The 15836-nt window shown below is 62.7% G+C and overlaps 4 protein-coding genes across 5 annotated transcripts; 1 reads left to right on the forward strand and 3 right to left on the reverse strand.

Moving 5' to 3' along the window:
- Nucleotides 1-2394: 2394 nt before the first annotated feature.
- LOC141948714 (C-signal-like) lies at nucleotides 2395-4881 on the reverse strand. Its single transcript, XM_074881509.1, has 6 exons — nucleotides 4684-4881; nucleotides 4263-4314; nucleotides 3849-4036; nucleotides 3376-3534; nucleotides 2899-3018; nucleotides 2395-2590 (listed from the first exon to the last, which is right to left on the reverse strand). The coding sequence occupies exons 1-6, from the start codon at nucleotides 4828-4830 to the stop codon at nucleotides 2477-2479; spliced, it is 780 nt and encodes a 259-aa protein (XP_074737610.1). The 5' UTR covers nucleotides 4831-4881; the 3' UTR covers nucleotides 2395-2476.
- A 2872-nt stretch (nucleotides 4882-7753) lies between these two features.
- Nucleotides 7754-10240, reverse strand: LOC141948648 (C-signal-like). Its single transcript, XM_074881376.1, has 6 exons — nucleotides 10043-10240; nucleotides 9622-9673; nucleotides 9208-9395; nucleotides 8735-8893; nucleotides 8258-8377; nucleotides 7754-7949 (listed from the first exon to the last, which is right to left on the reverse strand). Exons 1-6 carry the CDS (start codon nucleotides 10187-10189, stop codon nucleotides 7836-7838), a joined length of 780 nt encoding a protein of 259 aa, XP_074737477.1. The 5' UTR covers nucleotides 10190-10240; the 3' UTR covers nucleotides 7754-7835.
- A 1204-nt stretch (nucleotides 10241-11444) lies between these two features.
- On the forward strand, nucleotides 11445-12553 carry LOC141948985 (C-signal-like). Its single transcript, XM_074882103.1, has 3 exons — nucleotides 11445-11678; nucleotides 11974-12084; nucleotides 12440-12553. Exons 1-3 carry the CDS (start codon nucleotides 11445-11447, stop codon nucleotides 12551-12553), a joined length of 459 nt encoding a protein of 152 aa, XP_074738204.1.
- A 644-nt stretch (nucleotides 12554-13197) lies between these two features.
- On the reverse strand, nucleotides 13198-15634 carry LOC141948649 (C-signal-like). Of its 2 annotated transcripts, XM_074881377.1 has the most exons (6): nucleotides 15437-15634; nucleotides 14922-14973; nucleotides 14509-14696; nucleotides 14052-14210; nucleotides 13697-13816; nucleotides 13198-13394 (listed from the first exon to the last, which is right to left on the reverse strand). In XM_074881377.1, exons 1-6 carry the CDS (start codon nucleotides 15581-15583, stop codon nucleotides 13281-13283), a joined length of 780 nt encoding a protein of 259 aa, XP_074737478.1. In that variant the 5' UTR covers nucleotides 15584-15634; the 3' UTR covers nucleotides 13198-13280. The 2 variants fall into 2 exon arrangements, with proteins under 2 accessions (XP_074737478.1, XP_074737479.1); XM_074881378.1 differs by lacking the exon at nucleotides 13697-13816.
- Between the last annotated feature and the right edge of the window lie 202 nt (nucleotides 15635-15836).

Genomic DNA, 15836 nt, shown 5'->3' on the forward strand with positions numbered 1-15836 from the left:
CCGTGAAAGACCTGTGGAGTGACACAAATCCAGCGTGGTGTACTGGTGGAAGGATGTGGACCTTCACGACCTGCCCATCACCACGCTGCTGGTCATGCACTCCATCCCCTGGCCTGCTGCTCAGCAACTGCCGCACCACTTCTGACGTGCTGAGGCCATCGCGGATGTCAGGACCTCCACTTTCTGCCTTCCCACTTTGCAAATTAACTCATGTTATTGGGCCTCACATTTGTGGCTTTTCTCACGCTTGTTTGGGGAAGGATAAAAGTTTAGGGTTTAGCCTAAAAGCTTGAGTGAGCTTACCCAGCCTCAGGTGTGTCTGAAGGCTGTGTAGTCTCATCTGAGGGGCCAAGACCTTAAACTCCTCATCAGCACGACAAGTGTCAATTCCCGTGGCACGCTGCCGCCTGTGAATTCACTACATGCAGTGTCACCTCAGCTGGGTGGCCTCTCGCTCTCTCGATCAAGATAGACTGATGGGAACAAGGCCATGACCATGGGTGTCCTCTGCCCACCCAGAGGGGCAGGGAGGCAGCCCAGCCCCAGCATCTCCCACGCTTCGCTTCTCCCAGCTGGAGCTCCTGCCCACCCCGCGCTGGCTGTGCCGGCTCACTCCTGCCCTGGGGCAGGGAAAGGCTGGAGCCTGGCCCCTCCTTGGGGCATCCTCCCCATCCCCTGCCCTTCTGCTGGGGGTGTCTGTCCAGCCGCTCGTCCACGGCCCATGACAGAGGCCTCGAGGGCCCCTCAAGCCCGGGGCTTGTCACGTATTGACAAAGCCTTGGTGTCTTTGTGCCAGGAGTTTCTGCCGCTCCTGGAGAAGGCAGCGAAGGATGCGGGGAAGGAGGGGCTGAGCTGCAGCAGGGCCGTGGTCATCAACGTCTCCACCAAACTGGGCTCCATCGGGCTGTGCCTCGGCGTGCTGGAGGCCCCCATGTACCCGTACCGTGCCAGCAAGGTGAGGTGCCAGGGGAGGTGCTGGGGATGCTCTGCTGTGCACCGTGCCCGAGGAGGGGAGCCCATGGGGCACCCCCCACCCCAGGCCACCCACCCCCTGCCTGACTCTCCCAAGCGTAAGCACGGACACTGAGACAGCAGCACCCGGGACTGAGCCGTTCAGGTGGGTTGTGCCAATGTTTTAGCCCAGGGCCAAGCCCCATTGCCCACCTCCACAGCCATTTTCTGGCTGGGAAATGTCCCCCCTCCCGCCCACCCGTGCCCTGAGTCGTGCTGGCATGGCGGTGCCTCTTCCAGGCTGCCCAGAACATGGTGACGAGGTGCATGGCTGCGGAGCTCCAAGACAAGGGGATCTTGTGCACGGCCATCCATCCTGGCTGGGTGAAGACCGACATGGGAACGCAGAAGGTACTGGGCTGTGCAGGGGAGGGTCAGCAGGATCCCCGCTGTACCCCCAGCTCTCGGGGAGGGCAGGGGCACTTGAACCTGGAGCCCCAAGATCAGCTCTGAAGTGTGCATGTCTGTGCACTTAGGGGTGCAGGTGCTGGAGCCAGGCAGGGGCAGGGAGGGGGACCATGAGCCATGGCAACCCTGCCAACATTGGATTCCATGAAGGTATGGAGAAGAACATCACAGCAACGTGGGGATTTGTCATGTGGTGCCAGGCCTCCTCCACCCCAGGCTGTCATGGTGGTGAGTGTGATCATCCAGATGAGTGTCACATCCCCACCCATCCACAGCCAAAATGGCCGGTGGCCCCTCAGCCCAGGGCCATGTCAGGAGCCCTTCCTGGCAGTGCCAGCCATGCTGGTCCAGTGCCTGGCCCCTCTCTGGAGGAGGCAGCTGCCTTCCCACCTGAACCTCCCACCCTGCCTGGGCCACCCCCCAAAGCCAGGGCTCCTCCAGGCCTCAAGAGTCACTCCCTGTCAGACCTGTCCTGGGTGAGCTGGGCTGAGGAGAGAGCAGGAGGGAATGGCACAGCCTGACATGATAGGCAGGGTCCAGCCGAGCCTGACAGCCACTCCCCATGTGCTGCCTGCACGCTATGTGTCCGTCTGTCCCACCTGCAACCAACCATCCCCCAGCTGAGGGGAGAAGGCAGCTGGTCCCTGCCACCCCCAACCCTTCAAGCCTCCCTGGGATGGACCAGCATCTGCATGGCCCCGGGGGTGCCCCACAGCCACGCCACCCCGAGCCCCCAGTGGCAACAGCCCACCCAGGGAAAGGGGCTCTGCCCCGGCTCCAGTGCCTCCTGGAGGGCACGTCTCCAGAGGGCGGTCACGGTGCCACAGCACCCGCACGCTGTCACTCGTGGGGACCCCAGCAACAGCCGTGGGTTGCGTAGGCAGCTGCAGGCTCTGCCGCGGCCCGGGATGGGGAGTGGGGACACTGGGAAGGGGCCACCCCCACAAGCAGGCAGCACACAGCAGAGCCGGTGGCTCTCAGGCAGGGGTTTATTGAGGACGTGGGGCAGGTGGGAGCAGCGGCACAGAACCCGCTGGCAGGAGACCCGGCTGGTGTCTCACCAGGGCACAACCTTCCCTTCCCAGTCCAGGAAGGTGCCGGTGTCCTTCTCAGAGAGGGAGGAGAGCACCTTCAGCATCCCTCCCACGCTGGCGTCCACCGTCAAGGGGGGCTGCGGGGCAGAGGGGGAGAGGCAGCTCGAGCCCAAGGCCTGGCTAAGGGCTGCCCTGGAGCAGCCGGGACCAGGGGAAGGAGCCGCTCGAGGGCAAGGGGAAAGCTGCCAGCCCTGGGCAGAGGGGCCGAGCAGGGAGCCAAGGGGATGGGGGCACCAGGCACCCAGGGCCAGGGCAGGGGGAGCTGCCCAGGCAGGGATGGGGCAGGCAGGGAGGTCGTGGTCAGGGCTCAAGGCAGCAGCTCCCTCCCCTCCCATGGAAAATCAGCACAGGGGTTCTGAGGGACCCGCCATGGGGAAACTCCTACCTTTTGTGATCCTGCGCCCCCCATGTCAGTTTGCACCCAGCCAGGGTGGAGAGCAACACAGAGGACGCCGTGCTGCCGGTAGCCCAGGGACTGGCACTTGGTCAGCATGTTCAGAGCAGCCTGTGAGGAGACAGGGCAGGGACGGCGGTGGGAGGGGAAGGGTGGCTGCAGGGGGACATGTGCAGACCCCACAGCTGGGGCAGAGCAGGGCAGGTGGAGGCAGCTCCCTGAGGCACAAGGTGCTGCTGCACTATCCTCATGTGGACGCCTAGCCCAGCCGAGGGTCTGACCCAGCATTTCCCTCTCAGGTATGACCCGGGGCCAGACATGGGAAAGAGCCATGAGAGGGACCCAGTGACTGACAGGAGCTCAGTCACAGTGCAGAGAGGTGAAGGGACTGAGGGGAGATTGGAAGGCATTTGAGATCATGTGGAGAGGAACATGTCTGTGCTCATGCTCAGTGCAATGTGGCAGTACCTTGCTGCAGCGGTATGAGACAGCTTGTCCATAATTCCATAAATAGACTTCCTCAATGGAGCCCCCAGAGCTGGACATGTTGATGATGGCTGCCTTGCTGCAGCTCAGCGCTGAGCTCGGGCTCCCCTGAGCAGCCTTCTTCAGCAAGGGCAGGAACGCCTGCGAGGAGAAGAGAGGACACAGGGACGTGCACAGAGATGGCACAGGGGAGAGGACCAGCTCATTGTTGGCATCAGCACTGAACCATCCACCATCCCCTTCCCAATGACCCAGCCCACCAGGCTCCAGCTCCTGAGCTCCAGTCCATGCCTGCATGACGTTGTTCAGTGAGAGTCCAACAGCACAGGAGCGGAGCCAGGACCCTCTCCCAGTGGCCCTTCGTGCCCCCTGAGACAGCCCAGCTCAGGGAGGCAGGGCCACAGGAAGGGATGCTCCCTGGAGCTGCACTGCAGTGCTGGGGGTGAGGGTCTCACCTGGCCTAGCAGCAGGGGCCCAACCGTGTTGGTGGTGTAAACCTGGGTCATGTCCTCCAGTGTCTCGTTATCAAGTGACTTTGGCTTTGCCATTCCAGCGTTGTTGATGAGGAGGTTCAGTCCTGACCCCCCGAGGTGCTCCCCAACTCTGGCTGCAGCTGCCTTGATGCTGGCGGGGTCGGACACTTCTGCAGAGCCAACACAGGGTAGGTCAGCATCCCCATGATGGATTGGGGTCCCCCGTTCCCTCCCCATACGTGCCCTCGTGGCTAGAGGTGGGCAGGAGGGATGGCAATGCCTGGTGTCCCTGCAGACACCCAGTCCGTCACCACGGCTCCATTCCCAGGGTGTGCGCAGCGCCTGGGCACTCGCCAGAGGAACCGGGGCGAGGGACCCCCACCTCAGGGCACCTACCGAGCAGGATGATGACCAGGTTGGGGTGCTTGGAGGCCAAATTCTGTAACTCCTGCAAGAGAGGGGACCATGTGGGCATGGCGAGGCAGGAGGGGCTACGCAGAAGCTCAGCCTTTCCCAGGCAAAGCTCGTGTTGCTCTGACTCCGTCCCTGCACCACCTCACACCCAGCACCCTGCCCGGCTGCCCCGCTCCCGATGGATGGGGCTCCGTGCCTCCCGCACACACCATGTGCTACTGTCCCCTCCACACATCCAATGCATGGCTGGTCCCACAGCCGTCCCAGCCCGGCTGCCCTGTGCCGTGGGTGTCCGGCTGCAGCTCGAGCCCTTTGCAAACCCCCGCCCTGCTCCAACCTGCTGCCCTGACACCGAATGCTCCCGTTCCCCAGCACAACCCACTGCGTCCCAGCCCAGCCTCACCTGCGCTCGCTGTCCCTTGGGGTCCCGACAACCCGCAAAAACCCACTTGGGTGGATTTGGCATCCCCAGGAAATGCCGGACAAGCCCCAGGCCGATTCCCCGGTTGGCCCCTGTCACCAGAACGGAGTGGATGCGAAGCTCTCCCATGTTGCTTCTCCTCTCTCTGCTCCAGCTGGCTTTGTTCACTCAAATCCCTAATGCTTCCTCATAGCATGTTCCACGGCCACCCCACCCACTCAAGGCTTGCACAAACACTTGGCTCCAGGTACAACCTCTCCAGCTCTTTGACCTCTAGGACATAGATCCTGGCTGGCAGCCAGCCCTCCTGACCAAAGGGCAAACATCCCTTGGCTTTTTCAGGCAAACTCAGATGACCTTAGGAAACCTGGCCCCATCATCCAGGAGCTACTGGCCCGTCTGGCCAGGAGAGGCTGTTGTGGGTGAGGAGGGAGGGAGCAGCATGTGAGATGGCTATGGGATACTCCACAGCTTGGGTGGGCTTCACAGCTTCACAAGATGGGCTTTCCACATCATACACACATAACACTGGAAACAGGCTGATCTCATTCCTCTTCCCTGGGTTCCCCGAGCCACGTCATGCCTCAGATGTCCATGACCAGACATTCTCTGCCTTGCTCTTGCCTCTTCCAAGCCAGTGCCCATTCACTGATTGGCCCGTGAAAGACCTGTGGAGTGACACAAATCCAGCGTGGTGTACTGGTGGAAGGATGTGGACCTTCACGACCTGCCCATCACCACGCTGCTGGTCATGCACTCCATCCCCTGGCCTGCTGCTCAGCAACTGCCGCACCACTTCTGACGTGCTGAGGCCATCGCGGATGTCAGGACCTCCACTTTCTGCCTTCCCACTTTGCAAATTAACTCATGTTATTGGGCCTCACATTTGTGGCTTTTCTCACGCTTGTTTGGGGAAGGATAAAAGTTTAGGGTTTAGCCCAAAAGCTTGAGTGAGCTTACCCAGCCTCAGGTGTGTCTGAAGGCTGTGTAGTCTCATCTGAGGGGCCAAGACCTTAAACTCCTCATCAGCACGACAAGTGTCAATTCCCGTGGCACGCTGCCACCTGTGAATTCACTACATGCAGTGTCACCTCAGCTGGGTGGCCTCTCGCTCTCTCGATCAAGACAGACTGATGGGAACAAGGCCATGACCATGGGTGTCCTCTGCCCACCCAGAGGGGCAGGGAGGCAGCCCAGCCCCAGCATCTCCCACGCTTCGCTCCTCCCCAGCTGGAGCTCCTGCCCACCCCGCGCTGGCTGTGCCGGCTCACTCCTGCCCTGGGGCAGGGAAAGGCTGGAGCCTGGCCCCTCCTTGGGGCATCCTCCCCATCCCCTGCCCTTCTGCTGGGGGTGTCTGTCCAGCCGCTCGTCCACGGCCCATGACAGAGGCCTCGAGGGCCCCTCAAGCCCGGGGCTTGTCACGTATTGACAAAGCCTTGGTGTCTTTGTGCCAGGAGTTTCTGCCGCTCCTGGAGAAGGCAGCGAAGGATGCGGGGAAGGAGGGGCTGAGCTGCAGCAGGGCCGCGGTCATCAACGTCTCCACCAAACTGGGCTCCATCGGGCTGTGCCTCGGCGTGCTGGAGGCCCCCATGTACCCGTACCGTGCCAGCAAGGTGAGGTGCCAGGGGAGGTGCTGGGGATGCTCTGCTGTGCACCGTGCCCGAGGAGGGGAGCCCATGGGGCACCCCCCACCCCAGGCCACCCACCCCCTGCCTGGCTCTCCCAAGCGGAAGCACGGACACTGAGACAGCAGCACCCGGGACTGAGCCTTTCAGGTGGGTTGTGCCAATGTTTTAGCCCAGGGCCAAGCCCCATTGCCCACCTCCACAGCCATTTTCTGGCTGGGAAATGTCCCCCCTCCCGCCCACCCGTGCCCTGAGTCGTGCTGGCATGGCGGTGCCTCTTCCCTGCTGCCCAGAACATGGTGACGAGGTGCATGGCTGCGGAGCTCCAAGACAAGGGGATCTTGTGCACGGCCATCCATCCTGGCTGGGTGAAGACCGACATGGGAACGCAGAAGGTACTGGGCTGTGCAGGGGAGGGTCAGCAGGATCCCCGCTGTACCCCCAGCTCTCGGGGAGGGCAGGGGCACTTGAACCTGGAGCCCCAAGATCAGCTCTGAAGTGTGCATGTCTGTGCACTTAGGGGTGCAGGTGCTGGAGCCAGGCAGGGGCAGGGAGGGGGACCATGAGCCATGGCAACCCTGCCAACATTGGATTCCATGAAGGTATGGAGAAGAACATCACAGCAACGTGGGGATTTGTCATGTGGTGCCAGGCCTCCTCCACCCCAGGCTGTCATGGTGGTGAGTGTGATCATCCAGATGAGTGTCACATCCCCACCCATCCACAGCCAAAATGGCCGGTGGCCCCTCAGCCCAGGGCCATGTCAGGAGCCCTTCCTGGCAGTGCCAGCCATGCTGGTCCAGTGCCTGGCCCCTCTCTGGAGGAGGCAGCTGCCTTCCCACCTGAACCTCCCACCCTGCCTGGGCCACCCCCCAAAGCCAGGGCTCCTCCAGGCCTCAAGAGTCACTCCCTGTCAGACCTGTCCTGGGTGAGCTGGGCTGAGGAGAGAGCAGGAGGGAATGGCACAGCCTGACATGATAGGCAGGGTCCAGCCGAGCCTGACAGCCACTCCCCATGTGCTGCCTGCACGCTATGTGTCCGTCTGTCCCACCTGCGACCAACCATCCCCCAGCTGAGGGGAGAAGGCAGCTGGTCCCTGCCACCCCCAACCCTTCAAGCCTCCCTGGGATGGACCAGCATCTGCATGGCCCCGGGGGTGCCCCACAGCCACGCCACCCCGAGCCCCCAGTGGCAACAGCCCACCCAGGGAAAGGGGCTCTGCCCCGGCTCCAGTGCCTCCTGGAGGGCACGTCTCCAGAGGGCGGTCACGGTGCCACAGCACCCGCACGCTGTCACTCGTGGGGACCCCAGCAACAGCCGTGGGTTGCGTAGGCAGCTGCAGGCTCTGCCGCGGCCCGGGATGGGGAGTGGGGACACTGGGAAGGGGCCACCCCCACAAGCAGGCAGCACACAGCAGAGCCGGTGGCTCTCAGGCAGGGGTTTATTGAGGACGTGGGGCAGGTGGGAGCAGCGGCACAGAACCCGCTGGCAGGAGACCCGGCTGGTGTCTCACCAGGGCACAACCTTCCCTTCCCAGTCCAGGAAGGTGCCGGTGTCCTTCTCAGAGAGGGAGGAGAGCACCTTCAGCATCCCTCCCACGCTGGCGTCCACCGTCAAGGGGGGCTGCGGGGCAGAGGGGGAGAGGCAGCTCGAGCCCAAGGCCTGGCTAAGGGCTGCCCTGGAGCAGCCGGGACCAGGGGAAGGAGCCGCTCGAGGGCAAGGGGAAAGCTGCCAGCCCTGGGCAGAGGGGCCGAGCAGGGAGCCAAGGGGACGGGGGCACCAGGCACCCAGGGCCAGGGCAGGGGGAGCTGCCCAGGCAGGGATGGGGCAGGCAGGGAGGTCGTGGTCAGGGCTCAAGGCAGCAGCTCCCTCCCCTCCCATGGAAAATCAGCACAGGGGTTCTGAGGGACCCGCCATGGGGAAACTCCTACCTTTTGTGATCCTGCGCCCCCCATGTCAGTTTGCACCCAGCCAGGGTGGAGAGCAACACAGAGGACGCCGTGCTGCCGGTAGCCCAGGGACTGGCACTTGGTCAGCATGTTCAGAGCAGCCTGTGAGGAGACAGGGCAGGGACGGCGGTGGGAGGGGAAGGGTGGCTGCAGGGGGACATGTGCAGACCCCACAGCTGGGGCAGAGCAGGGCAGGTGGAGGCAGCTCCCTGAGGCACAAGGTGCTGCTGCACTATCCTCATGTGGACGCCTAGCCCAGCCGAGGGTCTGACCCAGCATTTCCCTCTCAGGTATGACCCGGGGCCAGACATGGGAAAGAGCCATGAGAGGGACCCAGTGACTGACAGGAGCTCAGTCACAGTGCAGAGAGGTGAAGGGACTGAGGGGAGATTGGAAGGCATTTGAGATCATGTGGAGAGGAACATGTCTGTGCTCATGCTCAGTGCAATGTGGCAGTACCTTGCTGCAGCGGTATGAGACAGCTTGTCCATAATTCCATAAATAGACTTCCTCAATGGAGCCCCCAGAGCTGGACATGTTGATGATGGCTGCCTTGCTGCAGCTCAGCGCTGAGCTCGGGCTCCCCTGAGCAGCCTTCTTCAGCAAGGGCAGGAACGCCTGCGAGGAGAAGAGAGGACACAGGGACGTGCACAGAGATGGCACAGGGGAGAGGACCAGCTCATTGTTGGCATCAGCACTGAACCATCCACCATCCCCTTCCCAATGACCCAGCCCACCAGGCTCCAGCTCCTGAGCTCCAGTCCATGCCTGCATGACGTTGTTCAGTGAGAGTCCAACAGCACAGGAGCGGAGCCAGGACCCTCTCCCAGTGGCCCTTCGTGCCCCCTGAGACAGCCCAGCTCAGGGAGGCAGGGCCACAGGAAGGGATGCTCCCTGGAGCTGCACTGCAGTGCTGGGGGTGAGGGTCTCACCTGGCCTAGCAGCAGGGGCCCAACCGTGTTGGTGGTGTAAACCTGGGTCATGTCCTCCAGTGTCTCGTTATCAAGTGACTTTGGCTTTGCCATTCCAGCGTTGTTGATGAGGAGGTTCAGTCCTGACCCCCCGAGGTGCTCCCCAACTCTGGCTGCAGCTGCCTTGATGCTGGCGGGGTCGGACACTTCTGCAGAGCCAACACAGGGTAGGTCAGCATCCCCATGATGGATTGGGGTCCCCCGTTCCCTCCCCATACGTGCCCTCGTGGCTAGAGGTGGGCAGGAGGGATGGCAATGCCTGGTGTCCCTGCAGACACCCAGTCCGTCACCACGGCTCCATTCCCAGGGTGTGCGCAGCGCCTGGGCACTCGCCAGAGGAACCGGGGCGAGGGACCCCCACCTCAGGGCACCTACCGAGCAGGATGATGACCAGGTTGGGGTGCTTGGAGGCCAAATTCTGTAACTCCTGCAAGAGAGGGGACCATGTGGGCATGGCGAGGCAGGAGGGGCTACGCAGAAGCTCAGCCTTTCCCAGGCAAAGCTCGTGTTGCTCTGACTCCGTCCCTGCACCACCTCACACCCAGCACCCTGCCCGGCTGCCCCGCTCCCGATGGATGGGGCTCCGTGCCTCCCGCACACACCATGTGCTACTGTCCCCTCCACACATCCAATGCATGGCTGGTCCCACAGCCGTCCCAGCCCGGCTGCCCTGTGCCGTGGGTGTCCGGCTGCAGCTCGAGCCCTTTGCAAACCCCCGCCCTGCTCCAACCTGCTGCCCTGACACCGAATGCTCCCGTTCCCCAGCACAACCCACTGCGTCCCAGCCCAGCCTCACCTGCGCTCGCTGTCCCTTGGGGTCCCGACAACCCGCAAAAACCCACTTGGGTGGATTTGGCATCCCCAGGAAATGCCGGACAAGCCCCAGGCCGATTCCCCGGTTGGCCCCTGTCACCAGAACGGAGTGGATGCGAAGCTCTCCCATGTTGCTTCTCCTCTCTCTGCTCCAGCTGGCTTTGTTCACTCAAATCCCTAATGCTTCCTCATAGCATGTTCCACGGCCACCCCACCCACTCAAGGCTTGCACAAACACTTGGCTCCAGGTACAACCTCTCCAGCTCTTTGACCTCTAGGACATAGATCCTGGCTGGCAGCCAGCCCTCCTTACCAAAGGGCAAACATCCCTTGGCTTTTTCAGGCAAACTCAGATGACCTTAGGAAACCTGGCCCCATCATCCAGGAGCTACTGGCCCGTCTGGCCAGGAGAGGCTGTTGTGGGTGAGGAGGGAGGGAGCAGCATGTGAGATGGCTATGGGATACTCCACAGCTTGGGTGGGCTTCACAGCTTCACAAGATGGGCTTTCCACATCATACACACATAACACTGGAAACAGGCTGATCTCATTCGTCTTCCCTGGGTTCCCCGAGCCACGTCATGCCTCAGATGTCCATGACCAGACATTCTCTGCCTTGCTCTTGCCTCTTCCAAGCCAGTGCCCATTCACTGGTGAAATGTGCCCATGAAAGACCTGTGGAGTGACACAAATCCAGCGTGGTGTACTGGTGGAAGGATGTGGACCTTCACGACCTGCCCATCACCACGCTGCTGGTCATGCACTCCATCCCCTGGCCTGCTGCTCAGCAACTGCCGCACCACTCCTGACATGCTGAGGCCATCGCGGATGTCAGGACCTCCACTTTCTGCTTTCCCACTTTGCAAATTAACTCATGTTATTGTGCCTCACATTTGTGGCTTTTCTCACGCTTGTTTGGGGAAGGATAAAAGTTTAGGGTTTAGCCTAAAAGCTTGAGTGAGCTTACCCAGCCTCAGGTGTGTCTGAAGGCTGTGTAGTCTCATCTGAGGGGCCAAGACCTTAAACTCCTCATCAGCACGACAAGTGTCAATTCCCGTGGCACGCTGCCGCCTGTGAATTCACTACATGCAGTGTCACCTCAGCTGGGTGGCCTCTCGCTCTCTCGATCAAGACAGACTGATGGGAACAAGGCCATGACCATGGGTGTCCTCTGCCCACCCAGAGGGGCAGGGAGGCAGCCCAGCCCCAGCATCTCCCACGCTTCGCTCTTCCCCAGCTGGAGCTCCTGCCCACCCCGCGCTGGCTGTGCCGGCTCACTCCTGCCCTGGGGCAGGGAAAGGCTGGAGCCTGGCCCCTCCTTGGGGCATCCTCCCCATCCCCTGCCCTTCTGCTGGGGGTGTCTGTCCAGCCGTTCGTCCACGGTCCATGACAGAGGCCTCGAGGGCCCCTCAAGCCCGGGGCTTGTCATGTATTGACAAAGCCTTGGTGTCTTTGTGCCAGGAGTTTCTGCCGCTCCTGGAGAAGGCAGCGAAGGATGCGGGGAAGGAGGGGCTGAGCTGCAGCAGGGCCGCGGTCATCAACGTCTCCACCAAACTGGGCTCCATCGGGCTGTGCCTCGGCGTGCTGGAGGCCCCCATGTACCCGTACCGTGCCAGCAAGGTGAGGTGCCAGGGGAGGTGCTGGGGATGCTCTGCTGTGCACCGTGCCCAAGGAGGGGAGCCCATGGGCACCCCCTGCCCCAGGCCACCCACCCCCTGCCTGGCTCTCCCAAGCGGAAGCACGGACACTGAGACAGCAGCACCCGGGACTGAGCCTTTCAGGTGGGTTGTGCCGATGCTTTAGCCCAGGGCCAAGCCCCATTGCCCACCTCCACAGCCATTTTCTGGCTGGGAAATGTCCCCCCTCCTGCCCACCCATGCCCCGAGTCGTGCTGGCATGGCGGTGCCTCTTCCAGGCTGCCCAGAACATGGTGACGAGGTGCATGGCTGCGGAGCTCCAAGACAAGGGGATCTTGTGCACGGCCATCCATCCTGGCTGGGTGAAGACCGACATGGGAACGCAGAAGGTACTGGGCTGTGCAGGGGAGGGTCAGCAGGACCCCCGCTGTACCCCCAGCTCTCGGGGAGGGCAGGGGCACTTGCAGCAGGGGATGCTGTATGATGCTGTGGGCTGCCAGGACCATCTGCTGGGGTGGAGCAGGCAGGGAGCAGGCAGCAAGCTGCCAAGCGTGGGGGATTGCCAGCCCTGTTCCCCCCACCCAGCACAGAGAGCAGGGGGGTGGCAGTAAGGAAAAAATACCCGCAGGAGCACCAGGGGTGCTGCTCCCCAGGCTGTGCACCCTCTGCTCTGCCCAAGCCCGGCAGCTTTCCATGCAGGTCGCAGCCCGCGGCAGTGATGCTGCGCCTTCTCCTTCTCTGCAGGCGCCGCTGACAGTGGAGCGCAGCGTGCGGGGCATCCTGGCTGTGCTGGCCAGCCTCTCGCAGGACACCTCCGGAGCCTTCCTTGACTGGGAAGGGAACAGCCTGCCCTGGTGACGGACAGACGGACGGCGCCTCTTGCCCCTGCCGCAGTCTCCCCCCGCTCGTCGGCTCGGCCCTCTGCGTGGTCACCCTGCTTGCCCCCAGCCCGCCCCGGGCTGCCAGGGAGAGAGGAAGGCCATGGGAAGCAGCTTCTGCCCCCTTCCCCACCCCACGCACGGCCCTGCAGTGCCCCCGTACCCCCCGCCTCTGTAAACACCGGGAGCTGATGCCTCTCTGCTCCGTCTCCACACTCCCAGCCTCAAACCTCCCGGCGGAGCCCGCCGCACGCTCCCTGTGCCCTGTGTCCGTCTGTCCTGCCTGCGACCAGACTTCCACCAACGGAGGGCAGAGGGCGGCTGGTCCCTGCCACCCCCAGCCCCTCGGGCACCCCAGGCTGAGCACAACCTTGGCAGGGGGGTTTCAGAAGATCTCTGGTGCCAGGAGAGGGGCTCTGCCCCGGCTCTGGTGCCTCCTGGAGGGCACGTCTCCAGAGGGCGGTCACGGTGCCACAGCACCCGCACGCTGTCACTTGTGGGGACCCCAGCGACAGCCGTGGGTTGGGTGGGTGGCTGCAGGCTCCACTACAGCCTGGGATGGGGAGTGGGGACACTGGGAAGGGGCCACCCCCACAAGCAGGCAGCACACAGCAGAGCCGGTGGCTCTCGGGCAGGGGTTTATTGAGGACGTGGGGCAGGTGGGAGCAGCGGCACAGGACCCACTGGCAGGGGGCTCGGCCGGCGTCTCACCAGGGCACGACCTTCCCTTCCCAGTCCAGGAAGGTGCCGGTGTCCTTCTCGGAGAGGGAGGAGAGCACCTTCAGCATCCCTCCCACGCTGGCGTCCACCGTCACAGGGGGCTGCGGGGCAGAGGAGGAGAGGCAGCTCGAGCCCAAGGCCTGGCTAAGGGCTGCCCTGGAGCAGCCGAGACAAGGAGCCGCTCGAGGGCAAGGGGAAAGCTGCCAGCCCTGGGCAGAGGGTCCAAGCAGGGAGCTGAGGGGACGGGGGCACCAGGCACCCAGGGCCAGGGCAGGGGGAGCTGCCCAGGCAGGGATGGGGCAGGCAGGGAGGTCATGGTCAGGGCTCAGGGCAGCAGCTCCCTCCCCTCCCATGGAAAATCAGCACAGGGGCTCTGAGGGACCCGCCATGGGGAAACTCCTACCGTGTCTCCGCCTGAGCTGCCCATGTCAGTTTGCACCCAGCCAGGGTGGAGAGCAACACAGAGGACGCCGTGCTGCCGGTAGCCCAGGGACTGGCACTTGGTCAGCATGTTCAGAGCAGCCTGTGAGGAGACAGGGCAGGGACGGCGGTGGGAGGGGAAGGGTGGCTGCAGGGGGACATGTGCAGACCCTACTGGGGGCCAGGCATGAAAATGTGCCATGAGAGGGATGCAGTGACTGATGGGACCTCAGCCACAGTGCAGAGAGTTGCAGGAACCAAGGGAGAAGATATTGGAGGGCTTGGGCAGTTGTTTGCTGAGAAGAGAAGGTTGGACCCATATTCAGCACAGCACATACCTTGCTGCAGCGGTATGAGACAACATGTGCCTGATCCAATAAATAGGGATCCTCAATGGAGCCCCCAGAGCTGGACATGTTGATGATGGCTGCCTTGCTGCAGCTCAACGCTGAGCTTGGGCTCCCTTGAGCAGCCTTCTTCAGCAAGGGCAGGAACGCCTGCGAGGAGAGGGAGAGGGCAGGGAGAGGAGAGGAGAGGAAATAGGGCTGTGCAGAGAGATGGCACAGGGGAGAAGACCAGCTCCTTTCCAGCGGGCAACATTGGCATCAGCACTGAACCATCCTCCCTCCTCTTCCCAATGACCCAGCCCACCAGGCTCCAGCCCCTGAGCTCAGCCTGAAGCTCCATCAGCTCTCACTCTCTGAGAGACAATTATGCACCAGAGGGGAGCCAGGACCCCGTCACACCAGCCCTTCGTGCCTCCCTGGAACAGCCCAGATCAGGCGAGACTCTCACCTGGCCTAGCAGCAGGGGCCCAATCGTGTTGGTGGTGTAAACCTGGGTCATGTCCTCCAGTGTCTCGTTATCAAGTGAGTTCGGCTTTATAATTCCAGCGTTGTTGATGAGGAGGTTCAGTCCGGAGCCCCCCAGGTGCTCCCCAACTCTGGCTGCAGCTGCCTTGATGCAGGCGGGGTCAGTGACTTCTGCAGAGCCAACACAGGGCAGGCTAGTGTCCCCATAGCGTCTTGGGGTCCCCTTTTCCCCCCAGACACGTGCCCTCATGGCTAGAGGTGGGCAGGAGGGATGGCAGTGCCCGGTGTGCCAACAGGCACCCACCCGTCACCACGGCTCCATCCCCAGGGTGTGCGCAGCGCCTGGGCACTCGCCAGAGGAGCCGGGGAGAGGGACCCCCACCTTGGGGCACCTACCGAGTGGGATGATGACCAGGTTGGGGTGCTTGGAGGCCAAATTCTGTAACTCCTGCAAGAGAGGGGACCATGTGGGCATGGTGAGGCAGGAGGGGCTGCGCAGAAGCTCAGCCTTTCCCAGGCAAAGCTCATGTTACTCTGACTCCGTCCCTGCACCGCCTCACACCCAGCACCCTGCTCCGGCTGCCCCGCTCCCATGGGATGCCTCCCAACAAACACACCACATGTCACTGCTTCATGCTCCGTCTTGCCGGGGCAGGTACAAGCCCTATGCCTGAAGCCCCTGAGGAGATGGGAAGCAGCAAATTTCCACTTCTGGCCCCGAGGAGCGCTGTGACCACCGCACATCCCACGCATGATTGGTCCCACAGCCGTCCCAGCCTGGCTGCCCTGTGCCGTGGGTGTCCGGCTGCAGCTCGAGCCCTTTGCAAACCCCCGCCCTGCTCCAACCTGCTGCCCGACACCGAATGCTCCCGTTCCCCAGCACAACCCACTGCCTCCCAGCCCAGCCTCACCTGCGCTCGCTGTCCCTTGGGGTCCCGACAACCCGCAAAAACCCACTTGGGTGGATTTGGCATCCCCAGGAAATGCCGGACAAGCCCCAGGCCGATTCCCCAGTTGGCCCCTGTCACCAGAACGGAGTGGATGCGAAGCTCTCCCATGTTGCTTCTCCTCTCTCTGCTCCAGCTGGCTCTGTTCACTCAAATCCCTAATGCTTCCTCATAGCATGTTCCACGGCCACCCCACCCACTCAAGGCTTGCACAAACACTTGGCTCCAGGTACAACCTCTCCAGCTCTTTGACCTCTAGGACATAGATCCTGGCTGGCAGCCAGCCCTCCTTACCAAAGGGCAAACATCCCTTGGCTTTTTCAGGCAAACTCAGATGACCTTAGGAAACCTGGCCCCATCATCC

The sequence above is a fragment of the Strix uralensis genome, chromosome 12, assembly GCF_047716275.1.
Source record: "Strix uralensis isolate ZFMK-TIS-50842 chromosome 12, bStrUra1, whole genome shotgun sequence".
NCBI classification, from domain to species: Eukaryota; Metazoa; Chordata; class Aves; order Strigiformes; family Strigidae; genus Strix; species Strix uralensis.

What these genes read in the sequence shown, in the direction of transcription:
- LOC141948649 (XM_074881377.1), bottom strand. Translation starts at nt 15,583, where the DNA reads ATGGGAGAGCTTCGCATCCACTCCGTTCTGGTGACAGGGGCCAACTGG. An exon ending in CCTGGTCATCATCCCACTCG is followed by an intron (nt 14,697 to 14,921) that starts GTAGGTGCCCCA and finishes TTGGCTCTGCAG; the next exon opens with AAGTCACTGACCCCGCCTGC. An exon ending in TCTCATACCGCTGCAGCAAG is followed by an intron (nt 13,817 to 14,051) that starts GTATGTGCTGTG and finishes GTCTCCTCACAG; the next exon opens with GCTGCTCTGAACATGCTGAC.
- LOC141948985 (XM_074882103.1), top strand. Translation starts at nt 11,445, where the DNA reads ATGACAGAGGCCTCGAGGGCCCCTCAAGCCCGGGGCTTGTCATGTATT. An exon ending in ACCCGTACCGTGCCAGCAAG is followed by an intron (nt 11,679 to 11,973) that starts GTGAGGTGCCAG and finishes TGCCTCTTCCAG; the next exon opens with GCTGCCCAGAACATGGTGAC. An exon ending in CCGACATGGGAACGCAGAAG is followed by an intron (nt 12,085 to 12,439) that starts GTACTGGGCTGT and finishes CCTTCTCTGCAG; the next exon opens with GCGCCGCTGACAGTGGAGCG.
- LOC141948648 (XM_074881376.1), bottom strand. Translation starts at nt 10,189, where the DNA reads ATGGGAGAGCTTCGCATCCACTCCGTTCTGGTGACAGGGGCCAACCGG. An exon ending in CCTGGTCATCATCCTGCTCG is followed by an intron (nt 9,396 to 9,621) that starts GTAGGTGCCCTG and finishes TTGGCTCTGCAG; the next exon opens with AAGTGTCCGACCCCGCCAGC. An exon ending in TCTCATACCGCTGCAGCAAG is followed by an intron (nt 8,378 to 8,734) that starts GTACTGCCACAT and finishes GTCTCCTCACAG; the next exon opens with GCTGCTCTGAACATGCTGAC.
- LOC141948714 (XM_074881509.1), bottom strand. Translation starts at nt 4,830, where the DNA reads ATGGGAGAGCTTCGCATCCACTCCGTTCTGGTGACAGGGGCCAACCGG. An exon ending in TCTCATACCGCTGCAGCAAG is followed by an intron (nt 3,019 to 3,375) that starts GTACTGCCACAT and finishes GTCTCCTCACAG; the next exon opens with GCTGCTCTGAACATGCTGAC. An exon ending in GGGGCGCAGGATCACAAAAG is followed by an intron (nt 2,591 to 2,898) that starts GTAGGAGTTTCC and finishes TCTGCCCCGCAG; the next exon opens with CCCCCCTTGACGGTGGACGC.